We start from the raw sequence: 14,238 nt of genomic DNA, 5'->3' as shown, positions 1-14,238 counted from the left end.
TGTGGCATATTTCTAACTTTAACATCACTCTGCGAAAAGACAATCTCGTGCATATTATAAGGTCTGTACCGCGAGGGACACGTTTAATTTTCATCTTTGATCTTATTTCACTTTAAACAAACGAAAATAATCCGTAGGTTATACAATTTGAAATGAGCCGCGCCATGAGAAAACCAACATAGTGGCTTTGCGACCAGCATGGATCCAGACCAGCCTGCGCATCCGCGCAGTCTGGTCAGGATCCATGCTGTTCGCTTTCAAAACCTTTTGGATTTAGAGAAACTGTTAGCGAACAGCTAACGGATGCGCAGGCTGGTCTGGATCCATGCTGGTCGCAAAGCCACTATGTTGGTTTTCTCATGGCGCGGCTCAAATAATGTATAATGAAGCTGTGTAAGATGTTTGAATTAAGAGTATAATTATAATGGAAGTATATAATGTTCGCGATCCATGTTCGGTATGTTTTAAAATGCTGACAGCTATTGGTTGACAGTCGACAGGGGGCGGAAGAGGAGAAAGGTGTGGGAGTAGGGGGTCCTGATCCAAAGTATCTGTGTTTGGTTTACGATTTTCCATATTTCATAGAGGTTTCTCTCCCTTTAAAGTTTGATAATGCGATGTCACATCTTGAAACGTGCCTCTTTAAGTGAAATATCTGACAAGTAAACCAGAGGGATTCGCAGCAATATTTGCGGAATATATGCTGCGACATATCAGGAATATGTTTGACACAAGTGTCAACTAAGCAGTATCACAGGGGTTGTAGGGGAAAAAGCTTTTATTTTTATTTTTGCCAATTCTTTTTCGGATAACAAATAAAAAAGAACGAGATTAAAAGCTATTCCTTTGGAATGCTATTTCATCAAGGTTACAGTTTTATCCATATGTTCTTTCCAATAAGGTTTTAGTATTAAGCATATCCTAGAATATAAATATTAACTATTTATTTATTATATATTTAAGTATATTTAAGGCACAGATATAATCCAGAAAATTTTACATTTTAGGCACAGACATAATCAAGAAAAAACTTCTGGAACAGAACCATAACGGCCAACCACTGGACGACCACTATGACTTCAGCCATATGGAACTGCAGCAGAACCATAATCCGCATCAGCGCTCAAAATCTATGATGATGCGGAATGAGGACGGCCAACGAGGCCTATCGCCCTCTATGGGCATGGACCAAGGTTTTGGTCCGACTAGAAAAACTAGTGCACAAGCGGATTTTAATTATCTAAGTGTAAACAATCCTTTGCTACAAACGACGCCAAATTCCCTCAACCCTTCTCAAGAAACTGTGATTTCCAATCATTCTTCGCATAACCGGAGTCCTTCATTAAAAATAAGACGTTACAGCTTTTTAGCTGGCTCAAGAAGAGGGCGTGGCTTTAGTGAGTTATTCAATTCCACAATTCTAAATGACCATTTTGATCAGTATTCGGCTCAACATGACGACAGTGGCCTAGGAAGGGATTTTCTTACTACGGAGGACCGAATTTCCAAACGTGTGCACCCCAGTGATACTTCTCCCGATTCCGGTGTCTCAGAGGGCGTGGACGATGGGACACGCCCATTCACTCGCCGTAGAACTCTTCCTTGTATAGTCAAAGAGGATGAAAATGTAAACAGCGCCAAAGCAGCAGTTAAGGAACAGGCTCATAGCAGTGAAAATTTAGCACGAAAGAATCCAGACACTTACATCATAGAAAACGGTATCAGAAAAAGGGTAAAAGGAGTTACAAGAAATCCTCAACCGTCAAATCGGGCGTCGTCCAAGGGCGATTTACCAAATGAGTATAGAATTGAAAGCCAAAACCGAATTGCAAGATCGGGAAAGCACGGTAGTCTTCCAGATATTACTGCCATTCAAAAGACGGAGAAGCCTTCTATGTCAAGAGAGGAGGCGTACAAATTAAGTTCCGCCCGTAGGGAGGAACTTAGAAGACTACAAGATCTAGCAGAGAGGCGCCGACAGGGAGATGTGACTGTTATCCTTGGAGATTTAAGGGTAAGGGTCTGGGTTTTTTTAAAACAAAGTTGATATAAGCAACATATTACTATACATGTAATTGAATACATTAAAGTATTCATTTTCTTTAAAATTAATTTGAAATGAAGTTGACGGGGGTGGGGGGGGGGGGGCTTATTTCTAGCTTTTGTTTACTTTTCTAAAACTAAATAAAACACTCGCAAAGTAAATAAACTATTCGTTTAACAACAATATACATTTAGCTGTTGATAATCAAGGTGCATAGTTTCACTTTGTAATATATTTTGTTTCCTTTTTTCTTGCAGGATTTTGTGCAGCAAAGACAGCTTTTAGTTTTGGTTATAGCATTGAATTTGAGTTTAGCTACAATGTTCTTCAACCTGCTGTCCTGAGCAGACGAGTAGTTTGGTCATTCCTACCCATAATTCCCTGGTTTTGACGGATTTCCTGTCATGTCATGTGACATGGCGTAACGATGGAGGTTCCAATATGGCGTCTTGCCTTTGGAAGGAAATCGGAAGAGAGGAGAGAGTTTGATGAATACGGTATCCAATTTCTCGTTTGAGTTGGTGACAGAACGACGCTGTGAGAATTATTCATAACAGAAATGTTCCAGATTGTTTAACAATGTAAGGAAAGAAGGAAACTTTGTCTTGATGAATTCCCCGAGGAAATTTTGAGATTCAGTTGGACATGTAAAGGAAAAGTTTGATGGAACTAGGGAAATTTGATATTACATGAAATACCAAGGGAGAGTGGTAAACGTGTTCTTTGAAAACTTTTGTTAGAATTTTCCAGTGTATAAGAAAATCATAAAGACTGGTATAACTGGTCAGTCATGCATAATTAATGTGGACGATTGTCATTTTAGACCAAAGATGGAGTATGTGTTTGCATGATAACTTGTTATTCGTTCAAAGCACAGCGAACCTTTCTGCTTCATTAGCTGAAGAGACAGAACTTCACAACTGCAAACACTGACATTTTAAGCCAGTTTACATACCTCCAGTTTGCTTTATATTGTTTTAAAGCGGTATAATTTGGTTATTTTCCAGTTGACCACGTGATTTCATTACTTCATCACATCAACACCAATTACCATTTTGTAGAATTCATGTTGTTTTCTTACCAAGTTTGTTGGAGAAATGTTATAATCAGTTAACTTATGATATTATGCAAATATTTTGTAGAGCCCCATTACTCGGAAGTCAAAATTTTTACCCCTTGCCTGATATAGAATGAAAATATATATAGTATTTTGAAATTTTGAAAAAAAAAATGTTTGTAGATGTTAGATTGTTTTACAAAAATGAGATTTTACGCATATATAGGCTAACTGAAATACAATTACATAATTATGTTTAGATAAAATGATAACAAGTTTAGTGTTTGAATATCATATAGATAATCAATGACACACACTCCACGTAGTATTTTATTGAAGTTTTGCATAATTATGTCAGTTTTAAAGGAAATAATTACCAACTCTGTATATTTCACTGCTGTCGGACAATCAATTTGAAACAAAAATTATATCAAAATTTGTTAAAATATCTTGTCTCTCTTCACTGTGACGCACTTATTTGATTGGTTAAACACAGCTGTCATGTCACACGTGTTGTCACCAGAATTTCAAGATGACTAAGTAACCAATGCAACACTCGTTTTTTGTTTTAAAAAAATATTCAAGTATTTTCGCACGGCTGTTTGTCAAACTCTTTTTTATTTCATTGTTTACTGAATTAAGATATTTATATGACCATGATATTTTCGTTCTCGTGTTTCTTGTGAGATTTCGTGTGTGTTTGTCTCTCTTAAAAGCTGTGCTTCTTGTAAAATGTTTTAAAACCAGGCATCATTTGTGTAAATATAATTTGTTTCTGGATGTGTTAAAACAAAGTTTGTGTACATGAAAACAAAAAGGATTTATATACATGTTAAAGTTACCTTCACTTTACTGAGTTATTTAACGTCTTTCAAGATACGTGATTTTCACACCCCTCGACTTCATGTTAGGGAATGTTGTTAGTATAGATGTATTGTTTCATATAATTTATTACGTTTTCATCAATTTAGAGTCCTTTTTTTATTTATTTTGTTGCCGTTTTGATGTTATAATATATCTGTTAATGCATTATTGTCCAGTTTTCCCATATGTTTATATTTGGACGTGTAAATATAGGATATAATCACTTTACTATCAAAGCACGTGAAGGTAGATTTTAGATTTTAAGAAAATGACCTGTTTTGCCTTACAGTTTAGATAGTTAATCGGTGATACTGGAAAGTGAATGACAAATTGACTGGTTCCCTGTATTTTAATTGCGTTAAGAATATTTTTGTCTTCAAATCTGATAAGCAGTCGGCATAAAATCTGTATTATAAAACTTCCATGTTTTAGTCAATAGGATGAAGTGAATAAAATCCAAGATCTCAAGGCGAAATGGTTCCAAACGAATATGTTAGAACTGCTCTGTTTTTTTAAACTGCAGGGGCATGTTTTACCTCAAATCATCTTGTATTATAATGTCATCATTGTTTTCATAGAACCATTTTGAAAGACATACGTGCGTATGTTAGGAAAAGAAAACATTTTACCAAAGTTACTGTTCACTTTTTAGTATCCAGTATTGACGTCATAATTGAAGGCCCCTCTTACTTACAACCAGAAATACAGAATAAATTTAGATTCTTCTAACAAGGTGTTCCTCTTTAATTAGCCATTCGGATACTATATAAGTTACAGAATTGTTTCAGGGGCCTCCGTGGCCGTGTGGTTAAGGTCGCTGACTTTGAATCACTTGCCCCTCACCAATGTGGGTTCGAACCTCACTCGGGGCGTTCAATTCTTCATGTGAGGAAGCCATCCAGCTAGCTTACGGAAGGTCGGTGGTTCTACCCAGTTGTCCGTCCGTGATGAAATAATGCACGGAGGGGCACCTGGGGTATTCCTTTACCATCAAAGCTGGAACGTCGCCATATGACCTATAATTGTGTCGCTGCGACGTTAAACCCAACAAAAACAAAACAAAACATGATTGCTTCTGCAAGCTCAGTTTGTCTGTCTAGTTAGAACCTTTGACAGCAGATTTCTGATATTATTTCAATACTTTGAAAACACGGTCCTTCATTTTGAAGTGTTGACAGCGGATTCCACATTGTAATCCAATTTTTTTCAGTCAAGTGAATGAAAAACTTTGACTGCCAAATCAGTCATATGTACTATTTCAATACAATGAAGACATAACACATTGACCTTTCTTTATAAAACCCGCTATATAAAAGGTCATTATATAGGGAATTCTAACAGTCAGACCAGAAGGTGGCCGTTCTAATTAGGGTCACGCTATATACAGATGACCGCTAACGCAGGCTGGACAGTATATGCAAGTTTAACGAGCTATTCTAATACGATATAAAAATCACTACGAACGTTTATGATATATCACAATTAACAGCAGTTTCATCTGCTTAAATAAGATAACTTTATAATCTATGAATGTTAACAATTGAATTCGAAGCTCTGACGGCAAATTCCTTACACTATCATGCATGGCTCTAAGTAAGTGAATTAGACAGTAGATTCCCTTGACTATTTCAATACAAAGCAGACATGGGAATTTTTATAATCTATACAAGTTTCTTAGAATTCACCGTGTTTTGATTCATTACACTATTTCAATACACCGCGGACTTTATAATCTATGAAAATTAAAGATGTCACCGTTATGTGAACTAGAAATTGATCCTTACACTTTTCCAGTACAATACCCGCATTGACCTTTCTTAATAGTCTATGAAAGTTGACAGGTTGACATCATATTCCTTACCTTCCTTTATTATCTGTTAAGAAACAATAGAGTTAAAAGAATGAGAAGCTTTGAGGCAGATTTCTTATGCCTTTCCAGTACTTTGCAGAAGTGGACATTTCGTTATATACCAGCGTTAAGCGAAATAGAAGCTTTGAGACAGATTCCTTATGCCTTTCCAGTACTTTGCAGAAGTGGACCTTTCATTATACCACCGTTAAGCGAAATAGAAGCTTTGAGACGGATTCCTTATGCCCTTCCAGTACTTCTTTCCAGTACTTTATAGGGTACAGAATACATGAACACTGGTTAGGTTAACAGCCCGCCGTTACATGACTGAAATACTGTTGAAAAACGGCGTTAAACCCAACACAAACAAACAGAGTGGACCTTTCATTATACCACCGTTAAGCGAAATAGAAGCTTTGAGACGGATTCCTTATGCCTTTCCAGTACTTTGTAGAAGTGGACCTTTCTTTATACCACCGTTAAGCGAAATAGAAGCTTTGAGACGGATTCCTTATGCCTTTCCAGTACTTTGTAGAAGTGGACCTTTCATTATACCACCGTTAAGCGAAATAGAAGCTTTGAGACGGATTCCTTATGCCTTTCCAGTACTTTGTAGAAATGGACCTTTCTTTATACCACCGTTAAGCAAAATAGAAGCTTTGAGACAGATTCCTTATGCCTTTCCAGTACTTTGCAGAAGTGGGCCTTTCATTATTCCGCCGTTAAGCGAAATAGAAGCTTTGAGACGGATTCCTTATGCCCTTCCAGTACTTTACAGAAGTGGACCTATCTTTATACCACCGTTAAGCAAAATAGAAGCTTTGTGACGGATTCCTTATGCCTTTCCAGTACTTTACAGAAGTGGGCCTTTCATTATTATTATTATTATTATTATATCAGATTTATATAGCGCCCTTTTCATGATTAATTTCACGTTCAAAGGCGCTTTACATAGTTCAAATGCAGCCACACAGGGCGCATAATTCATTCTCTACTAGTACAGACACAGAGCGATCTGACCAGAGGGACAGAGTGAGACAAAGCCCCAACGACAGAGAGATCAGAAATCAGATACAGGCTTGTCCGGCTAACTTAGCCTAGCTCGTTGCGAATAGACAACCTGGTTCTTTAACGTGCCCAGTGTATAGCACTGATACACGCAAGGATTGCCTGGGTTCCTGACCAGTACACCTCTAGTTGGGTGGGAAACACTGAAAAGCGTTTCTGAAAATTCTCTAGTAGCTGCCGGAGATCGAACCCCGACCTCAGGATTGGAAGGCCAGTGTGCAAACCACTGAGCTATCAGTCCACCTTATGCCAACGTTAAGGGAAATAGAAGCTTTAAGACAGATTTCTTACGTTTATGCAGAACCTGACAGAAACGGACCTTGCCTTGTACCACAATGAAGTGAAATATAAGCTTTGTGACAGATTCCTTATGCTATTATAGTACTGTGCAGAAATGAACTTTCTAGCAGTAGGGGAAATTTTCCGTTCGGGAAATCAGTTTATGTTTTTTTCCTAACTTCCCGACTGTGTGCAAGTTACTATATCTAGTATCAACTTTCCCTTTCGGAAAGTAGGGAAAACCCAGTGGTTGACTTCCCAAACGGGAGGTTTCCTCTACTGCCTAGTACTTTGGATAAATGGATCTTTCGTTATACCATCGTTAAGCGAAATATAAGCTTTGAGATCAGTTCCTTATACTTTTCCAGTACTTTGCAGAGACGGACCCGTGAAGTGAAAGAGAAGTTTTGATAGCTGATTCTATTTAATTACAGTGCAGATAGCATTCATTTATAATACATGAAAATTTAAGAGAACAGTATACTTAAATAGAAGATCAAATTTTAAAGGACATCACCCATAAGTGAATTAGAAGCCTTAACAACAGATTCCTTACCCTTTTCCAATAATCTGTGTCAGAGTAATCAAGTAAATGAATCAGAGGGTAACATCAACTGCAGTGTAACCTAGTGATCGGATATCTAACATTAATTTTTACTGTATAAACAATATGTTATAAAGTTAAGTTTGCAAGGAAGAAGGTTAAATTTTATCCGCTCTTCTTAAATCATCTGATGTTTTCTATTTAAGAATAGTTTTCCGAAGAAGTTTGTCTGCAGGTCATTGGAATTACCGTGGTTTCCCCGAACTTCCTTCTGACATATACACCTACTTTTTAAGATTCCACACAAGTTATATCATCTAATATTAAATATTGCCGTCCGGCTTTTCCCCGAGTGCAAAGAAATATATATTACTAGACATGTAAAGGAGTAGCAGGGTGGATAACCTGAACACATTTCTTTTGTCAAATCATCATAGTTTTTACACAAGTGAAATATATTAGTAAATAAATGAACTTAAGTAGATTTATGTGATCCAAATGCAGTGGTAATGGACCCATAATGAAAATTGACTAAGTTTTCTCTATGTGCAATTTCGGGATGGAAAGCCAGGCACATTATCGTCCAAGCGTTGTCATTACGGATGCATTATCTTAAACATGACTGTTGACCAATAAAATTACTTCTATTGAACAAGTTAACTTTTTTCCCATTGCTTTTTCACTTACATAAATAAGCAGGAACAAAACAACATTGACAAGAATGATCAAAGTCAATGGCACAGGTAAGAACTGGATAATAAAGACTAGTATAGAACATTTGACCTTTGGCTGTGACCTTGACATTAGAGTCAGGGCCTTTTGCAAATAAATTGCCATGCAGCTTTTGTTGATTTTAAGCACACCAAATGAAGTTAACGATTCTTGAAATGAAAGATCGAATTCCTTGTGAGATAGCCAGGTTTACTGTATGTCATTTTTTGCCAATTTCAATACCGCTGCTTAGCCTACAGCGAAAGCGTCTCGACTTAATGTCGCGATCCCTACGTGTCTTGTAACTGTGAAATCTAACAAACTAGATGATGTTTATTATCATGATAATGATACCTAGATCTATAATCTTGTGTAAGTTGCACCAGGCATGAAAGACCGCTAAATACATATCACACGAGATGACATATAACTTCTGTAAAAAAATTGGCCTGTATTTCAAATATGAGCAGGCAGAAAAAAATCCGTATTGTACCTTTTAAATTCCGTATTGAACCTTCCGTATTGTATGCTGCCGGACTACTTTCATTAATATGCATGACCTGACACAGTTCTATAAATAGCGCACATAAAAACTTCACTTAGTTCCATTTTAATATTGATAAACATTGACGATTTCGTTCAAAAACAAAACAACAAACAAAAAAGTAGAGGTATATAATAAAAGGGTCATTATAACAGTAGCTAGATCCGGCTCTCGTGGATTTTGCAAGGTCGGATCACACTTGGCGCGTGCGCGCCTCGTGAGATCCGATCTGGTAAAAATCCACTCGAGTCGAATATAGCATCCCAGATCGAGCTTCTGCTATAATAACCCTATTATATTTAACCCAATTGTCACCTTGACATTTGAGGTAGAGACCTAGGTCTTGTGCGCCACATGTCACCTCAGTGAGGTACTAAGTATGTCATCATCTGTCTGCCAAATAGAAATGTGTCAAAGTCACGGCCTCTGAACAAAATAGTGCATGACCTTTGACCCCAAGTATGAGCTTGACCTTTAAGATTGGGTCCCAGGTTTTGAGTACCAAACACCATCTCATTCAGACAAACATTTCTGTCATTAAAAAGCTGCTCCTCGAATACCAAAATTATAGTTCGGATAGAAGGAGGTACTCTCTGAGCAGGCCAGTTATAAAAGTTTTGTTTCTACAATACATGTAATTAAAAGTGTTTAAATCAAATGTAGTTTAAAGCGTTTAATTTTAAGGCGTATACATGTTTATACAATACACTAGATTTGATATTTGACAAATATTGCTTTAGCGAAGGTAGTATGCAAGGTGACCAACCCACGTGACATTTGGATACCGTACACTTGGAGAACGTCTCGATTTAGGTAACATTTTCCCCATATTTTCCTAAATATTTGACAGATTTTCATAAAATAAAGTGCGTCGAAGACAGCAAAGTGAGTGCTTTCCTCTGCACAAAGCGACTGTCGTCATTTCGCAGTACTTTTCTCAAACACTTCGTCCGACTGCTTTTCGTTGACTAACTGTGTCGATAACGTACACACAACTTCCAAGTTGGGCGGAGTGTTTGAGAAAAGTACTGAGAACTGATTGGAGAGGTTTTGTGCGAAGGAAAGCACTCATTTGTCTGTCTTCGGTGCTCTTTATCCTACGAAAATCCGTCATTTAATAAGGAAAATATAGGCAAACGAGACATTTTCTCCGTGAGTACGATATCCAAAAGTCACGTGGGTTGTCCACCCTGGATGGAGTTTCTCTGATATGCACTGGTTAATCGTAGCAAGACAATCTAAATGCCAAGTCTGCCGTACTGTCTCATCCGTATATCCTGGATAAACTTTATTTCATATTTCGTATAGAGACTACAATCATGGCTTGTGATGTTGTAGGCACTGTTCCACTTGCTTTTAGGAAATGATAATATTCCTGTCTCCTTATTACTACAAAAACTGTGTACTTTTTCCTTGTCTTCTTTAAATTTTTTCACCTCTTCTCTAAAGTCCTCTCCCAACTCTTTCACTTTCGCATCAAATTCAGTCTTTGCTGCCTGGTATAAAGCAAAATCTAAATATAGATGAGACTTTAATTTTTTTATATCTGTTTCCGAGAAACGCCGCGTCTCTTGCTTCGCCACAAGTTGTTTCATGTACATTATGTCTTTTATGTTCCAGTTCAGAATCCGTTTCATCAACACCAACGACTCGTCCATGTTTTCATTAATCATAATTAGATCAAACTCATTCTTCAATTTCTCTATATACTGATCAACAGCTTCTTGCAAGTTTTCTGGCTTTTCTTTGCTGTTTGGAAACAGATTCAGCGGAAAGCCAAATTCAAATGACATTCTGTTGTTTGACATCGAGTGCAATCCTTTGTCATAATGGAGTGGATTCGCAGCAAACTCTGAAAGACTCACATTCGGATACATGTTGAAGTACCTTAAAGATGATTCTAATCTAGAAATTGGTTCTCGGACAAGACCGATATAAGCAGTATCCTTGGGAAGATATTTTTCAAATTGCGTTCGATTATATATCACGTGGCAGCATAAAATTTCAAAATGGCGTCCTTCCGGTGGCGGAACAACATTATCGTCAGTAAGCGTGTTGCTGTAACTTATCATATTTGGAAACTTCGTTTCAGCTAAATGTTTGTTGTCATGGGCAAGTACAAAGGTAAGATTTCTTGAGTCTCCGAATCTTAAAAATATGTTTTGAACGGTAGAACTGCCAGTCTTGTGCACCTTAAGATATGCTACATGACGTTTTTCCGTAGACAGTCTCTCCAGCTCTTGAATATTTGTTTCTGTCACAGAGTTTTCCTTAGTTGTTGATGTTGCTGTAGTTAAAGATGGCGTCTTCGTCTGTGACATTTTTGTTGTTGTGTCTGTTGTTGCTGTTATCGTTGTTAGTAAAGTAGTCGAGGTGTCTAACTTCCTATGGTCGTCCTGCGAATCAACTTCTGTAGTAAGAGAGTCTTTTACAGTAACATCTGGTTGAGATCTAGTCGTCGTTGAAACAGTAGTGTCCTCCTTTTCAACTTCTGTTGTTTCTTCTGTGATGGACATATCACTTCTATACTGCGCATTCTGTTGCATTTCTTGCACCGCCCCTGCATTTGACTTGGCTTTATTTTGCTTTCCTTTTAGACCTTGCCCTTGCCCTTCAGCTATTTGTGTCTGGAAGTCGACGACTTCACGGATTACTTCTGTCGCTTTGTGCCAGGTAAACAAAACCAAGACAGCCATAACAAAAACCGCCAACAAACTCCTGCAATAATAGTATGGCTGATAAAAAATGAATATTTATATAATCTGCTTCAGTCTGTTTTGTTTGGAATTTTAAGAAATAGAATTTTAGAAAAAGTAGATCGCCTATATATATATATTCTAATAACTGTTTCGACGCTAAAAAAATTTTATTCAACTGATTCTGAAATTTATACATCTGACAATACCAGTATTTAGCTGGTCTACTTTGATGACTTTATTTTTGCAACTGAAAAATATCTTTGAAACATAATTTTGCTATTCTATTCTTTGATTTTACAGCATCTTTCCTAATTTCGGTCACATATAAGTCTACTAGTCTAAGTATATTTTATCCAAACATTTACATGTTAGGAAAAACGTAAGTTTAGAGTATACTCAGACAAAGCATTACTTCCCCTTATTAGTACTTTAGATGGGATGATTAATAATATTCTAGCGCGAAGGTGGACAAGAGAGTGGAGGTAGAACTATTTTCAATATTTGGAGAAAACATTCCCTTTCTCAATATTTTGCGTTTTCAAACTGTATCCAGAAACAAACAGTTTTATGGTGATAATTACGGATTTTTTGACAAGCATGCGTATATAACATGAATAGTCATTTTCGTATACCAGAGGTTTACCATATGGTTCCCTAGTTTGTCTCGGGATTCTGACGAACGTCTAATGAATGAGAATAATACACAGTAAGCTTTCAGTCATGCAGTCAGAACTGTATACAATGTCATTAAAGCAGCATGCCTCCAGATTTGGCTAAAAAAAATCTTTCTTTCAAATTGAAGTTTTGGTCATATTATGAACATTAGAATATGAATTTTTGTTTCCGAAATATTTTAAAAATTCCAAATCAAGAAAAAAAGATGACCGCGTCGGGAATCGAACCCCGGACCGGCGCGGCAATAAAGACACTTTTTCCGTCGTCGTAACCAACAGCGTTATAGCTGAAGTAGTGAATGATGAGTTCAAAATATAGATATTTATAATCGAGACAGTTTACCTGGAGTAAAAGCGTGACAAACGCTTTTCGATTTTCATCGTAAAAAGCAGTAAAAACAGCAAATTCTCATGTGTTTCCGTAACATAAAGTTTGTAAGTAATTAAGTTTTAAAGCCTTCTTAAGAAATATAGCATTTATTTCAAGATATCTAAAAAAAGAGTTTTTGTTGTTGTCGAACGATCTGGAGGCATGCCGCTTTAACAACTGAAGATGTACTTACTTGAGGTAAAAATGCAGACCCATCTGAAAATTTAAAAAAAAAAACTACAAGGTTAAAATAAAGAGCTGTTCACACAAAAAAACACGCTTTAAACAATTCCAATTTATTTGTAAATGAACTATTGATATAGATTTGTCTACCTTCATGTAGCAAATTCTTTATAAACCGACTATAATCGTAGTAGAAAAGGATTACCTGATGTAACACATGGACAGGCTTAATTGTCCGTTCGTTTGAAATAATCTTAAATCAATTCTAGCATCTGCCTCTTCTTATTCACCACGACAACGTTCCAAAATGCCCAGTATAATCCGATTCGATTTCGTGCTGTGCTCATGATTTGGCGCGTTGGTAACGTCATTTTTCTTTATATTAAAGTTAGCCAATATTTGGAAAGGGTTGGTAAGTACCTTTTCTCAGTGTGATCGACTTGAAATCTTGTTCATTTACTTTGGTTTTAAAACTTGCAACCCTGGTATTAGCTAGTTTCAGGGTTCTGTGCAATTTCTGATATAAAATTCACACTTTAGTAGGATCTTACACTTGGACCTGTGGTACAAAAGACCATAATTTTCATTTCACGTTTTAAATTGCCAAGTTGAAACCATTGTGTGTGTAAGTGACGAAGAAAGAGGAATTATAAATGTCATGTCCTGTGTCTCAAATATTGTCGACGTCCAGTATTGGCATCAAATTCAGGCTCGGATCCAGAAATATTTGTTTGGGGAGGGGATGGGGTACTTCCCCCATTTGCCGATTGTGCATTTTTTGGTCTAAACGTTGATGTATGGAAGGGGTTGGAAGGGGTATCCCGCTCATTTTAGGAGGTTCAGCTCTCTCCCTGAAAATTTTGAAATACAGATATGAAATGGTGGCCTCTGGTGCTTTTTTGATCTCAATTTTGAGGTACTGGAGGGGTACTCCCATCATTTGGCGATTGTGCTTTTTTTTGTCTAAACGTTGATGTATGGGAGGGGGTATCACTGTCATTTTAGCGGGGTCAGGGCCTGCATATTCGGCAGGATTGTGGGCGTTGGTTTACAGAAAGGAGAAGTAATCTGCTACAAGGACCATTTGTGCTGTATATTTGGGCAAGACAGTAGAGAAAAAAAAGTTTATAAGCAATTGACGAACTACAAAAGGCTTGGATGGAGTAGTTAAAAAAGTACTTTGATGATAAAAATTCCACGAATTTAACGAAGGTATGTAAGTGGGCAATTGAAAAATTAACTAGATTTGATCCATACAATCTCAAAGCACAATATCTATTTCCAAAAATAGGCCTCAGATATCGTTCAGTTTGCCGTTTGCCAGGCGGAAGATATAGTTCGTGCCATAAGAG

The 14,238-nt window shown here is 37.1% G+C and overlaps 2 protein-coding genes across 3 annotated transcripts in view; one reads left to right on the top strand and one right to left on the bottom strand.

The window, feature by feature from the left end:
- The window catches only part of LOC123548905 (junctophilin-1-like), a 70,002-nt gene extending 65,305 nt beyond the window's left edge, over window positions 1-4,697 (top strand). For both annotated transcript variants that reach the window (XM_045336540.2, XM_045336538.2), the window contains 2 exons: window positions 1,008-2,014; window positions 2,302-4,697. In XM_045336540.2, coding sequence (XP_045192475.2) covers window positions 1,008-2,014; window positions 2,302-2,388 — 1,094 coding nt within the window. In that variant the 3' untranslated portion in view covers window positions 2,389-4,697. The remainder of the gene's footprint in view (window positions 1-1,007; window positions 2,015-2,301) is intronic.
- A 5,190-nt stretch (window positions 4,698-9,887) lies between these two features.
- Window positions 9,888-13,052, bottom strand: LOC128558130 (galactose-3-O-sulfotransferase 2-like). Its single transcript, XM_053546986.1, has 2 exons — window positions 12,897-13,052; window positions 9,888-11,678 (listed from the first exon to the last, which is right to left on the bottom strand). The coding sequence occupies exons 1-2, from the start codon at window positions 12,917-12,919 to the stop codon at window positions 10,199-10,201; spliced, it is 1,503 nt and encodes a 500-aa protein (XP_053402961.1). The 5' UTR covers window positions 12,920-13,052; the 3' UTR covers window positions 9,888-10,198.
- Between the last annotated feature and the right edge of the window lie 1,186 nt (window positions 13,053-14,238).

Source organism: Mercenaria mercenaria, chromosome 6, assembly GCF_021730395.1.
Source record: "Mercenaria mercenaria strain notata chromosome 6, MADL_Memer_1, whole genome shotgun sequence".
NCBI classification, from domain to species: domain Eukaryota; kingdom Metazoa; phylum Mollusca; class Bivalvia; order Venerida; family Veneridae; genus Mercenaria; species Mercenaria mercenaria.
The sequence above is the reverse complement of the archived record's forward strand: the minus strand, read 5'-3'. Positions and strand labels throughout refer to the sequence as shown.

Coding starts and splice junctions, on each gene's coding strand:
- LOC128558130 (XM_053546986.1), bottom strand. CDS start 12,919: ATGGGTCTGCATTTTTACCTCAA. Junction 11,679..12,896: donor GGTCTGCATTTTTACCTCAA/GTAAGTACATCT, acceptor CTATTATTGCAG/GAGTTTGTTGGCGGTTTTTG.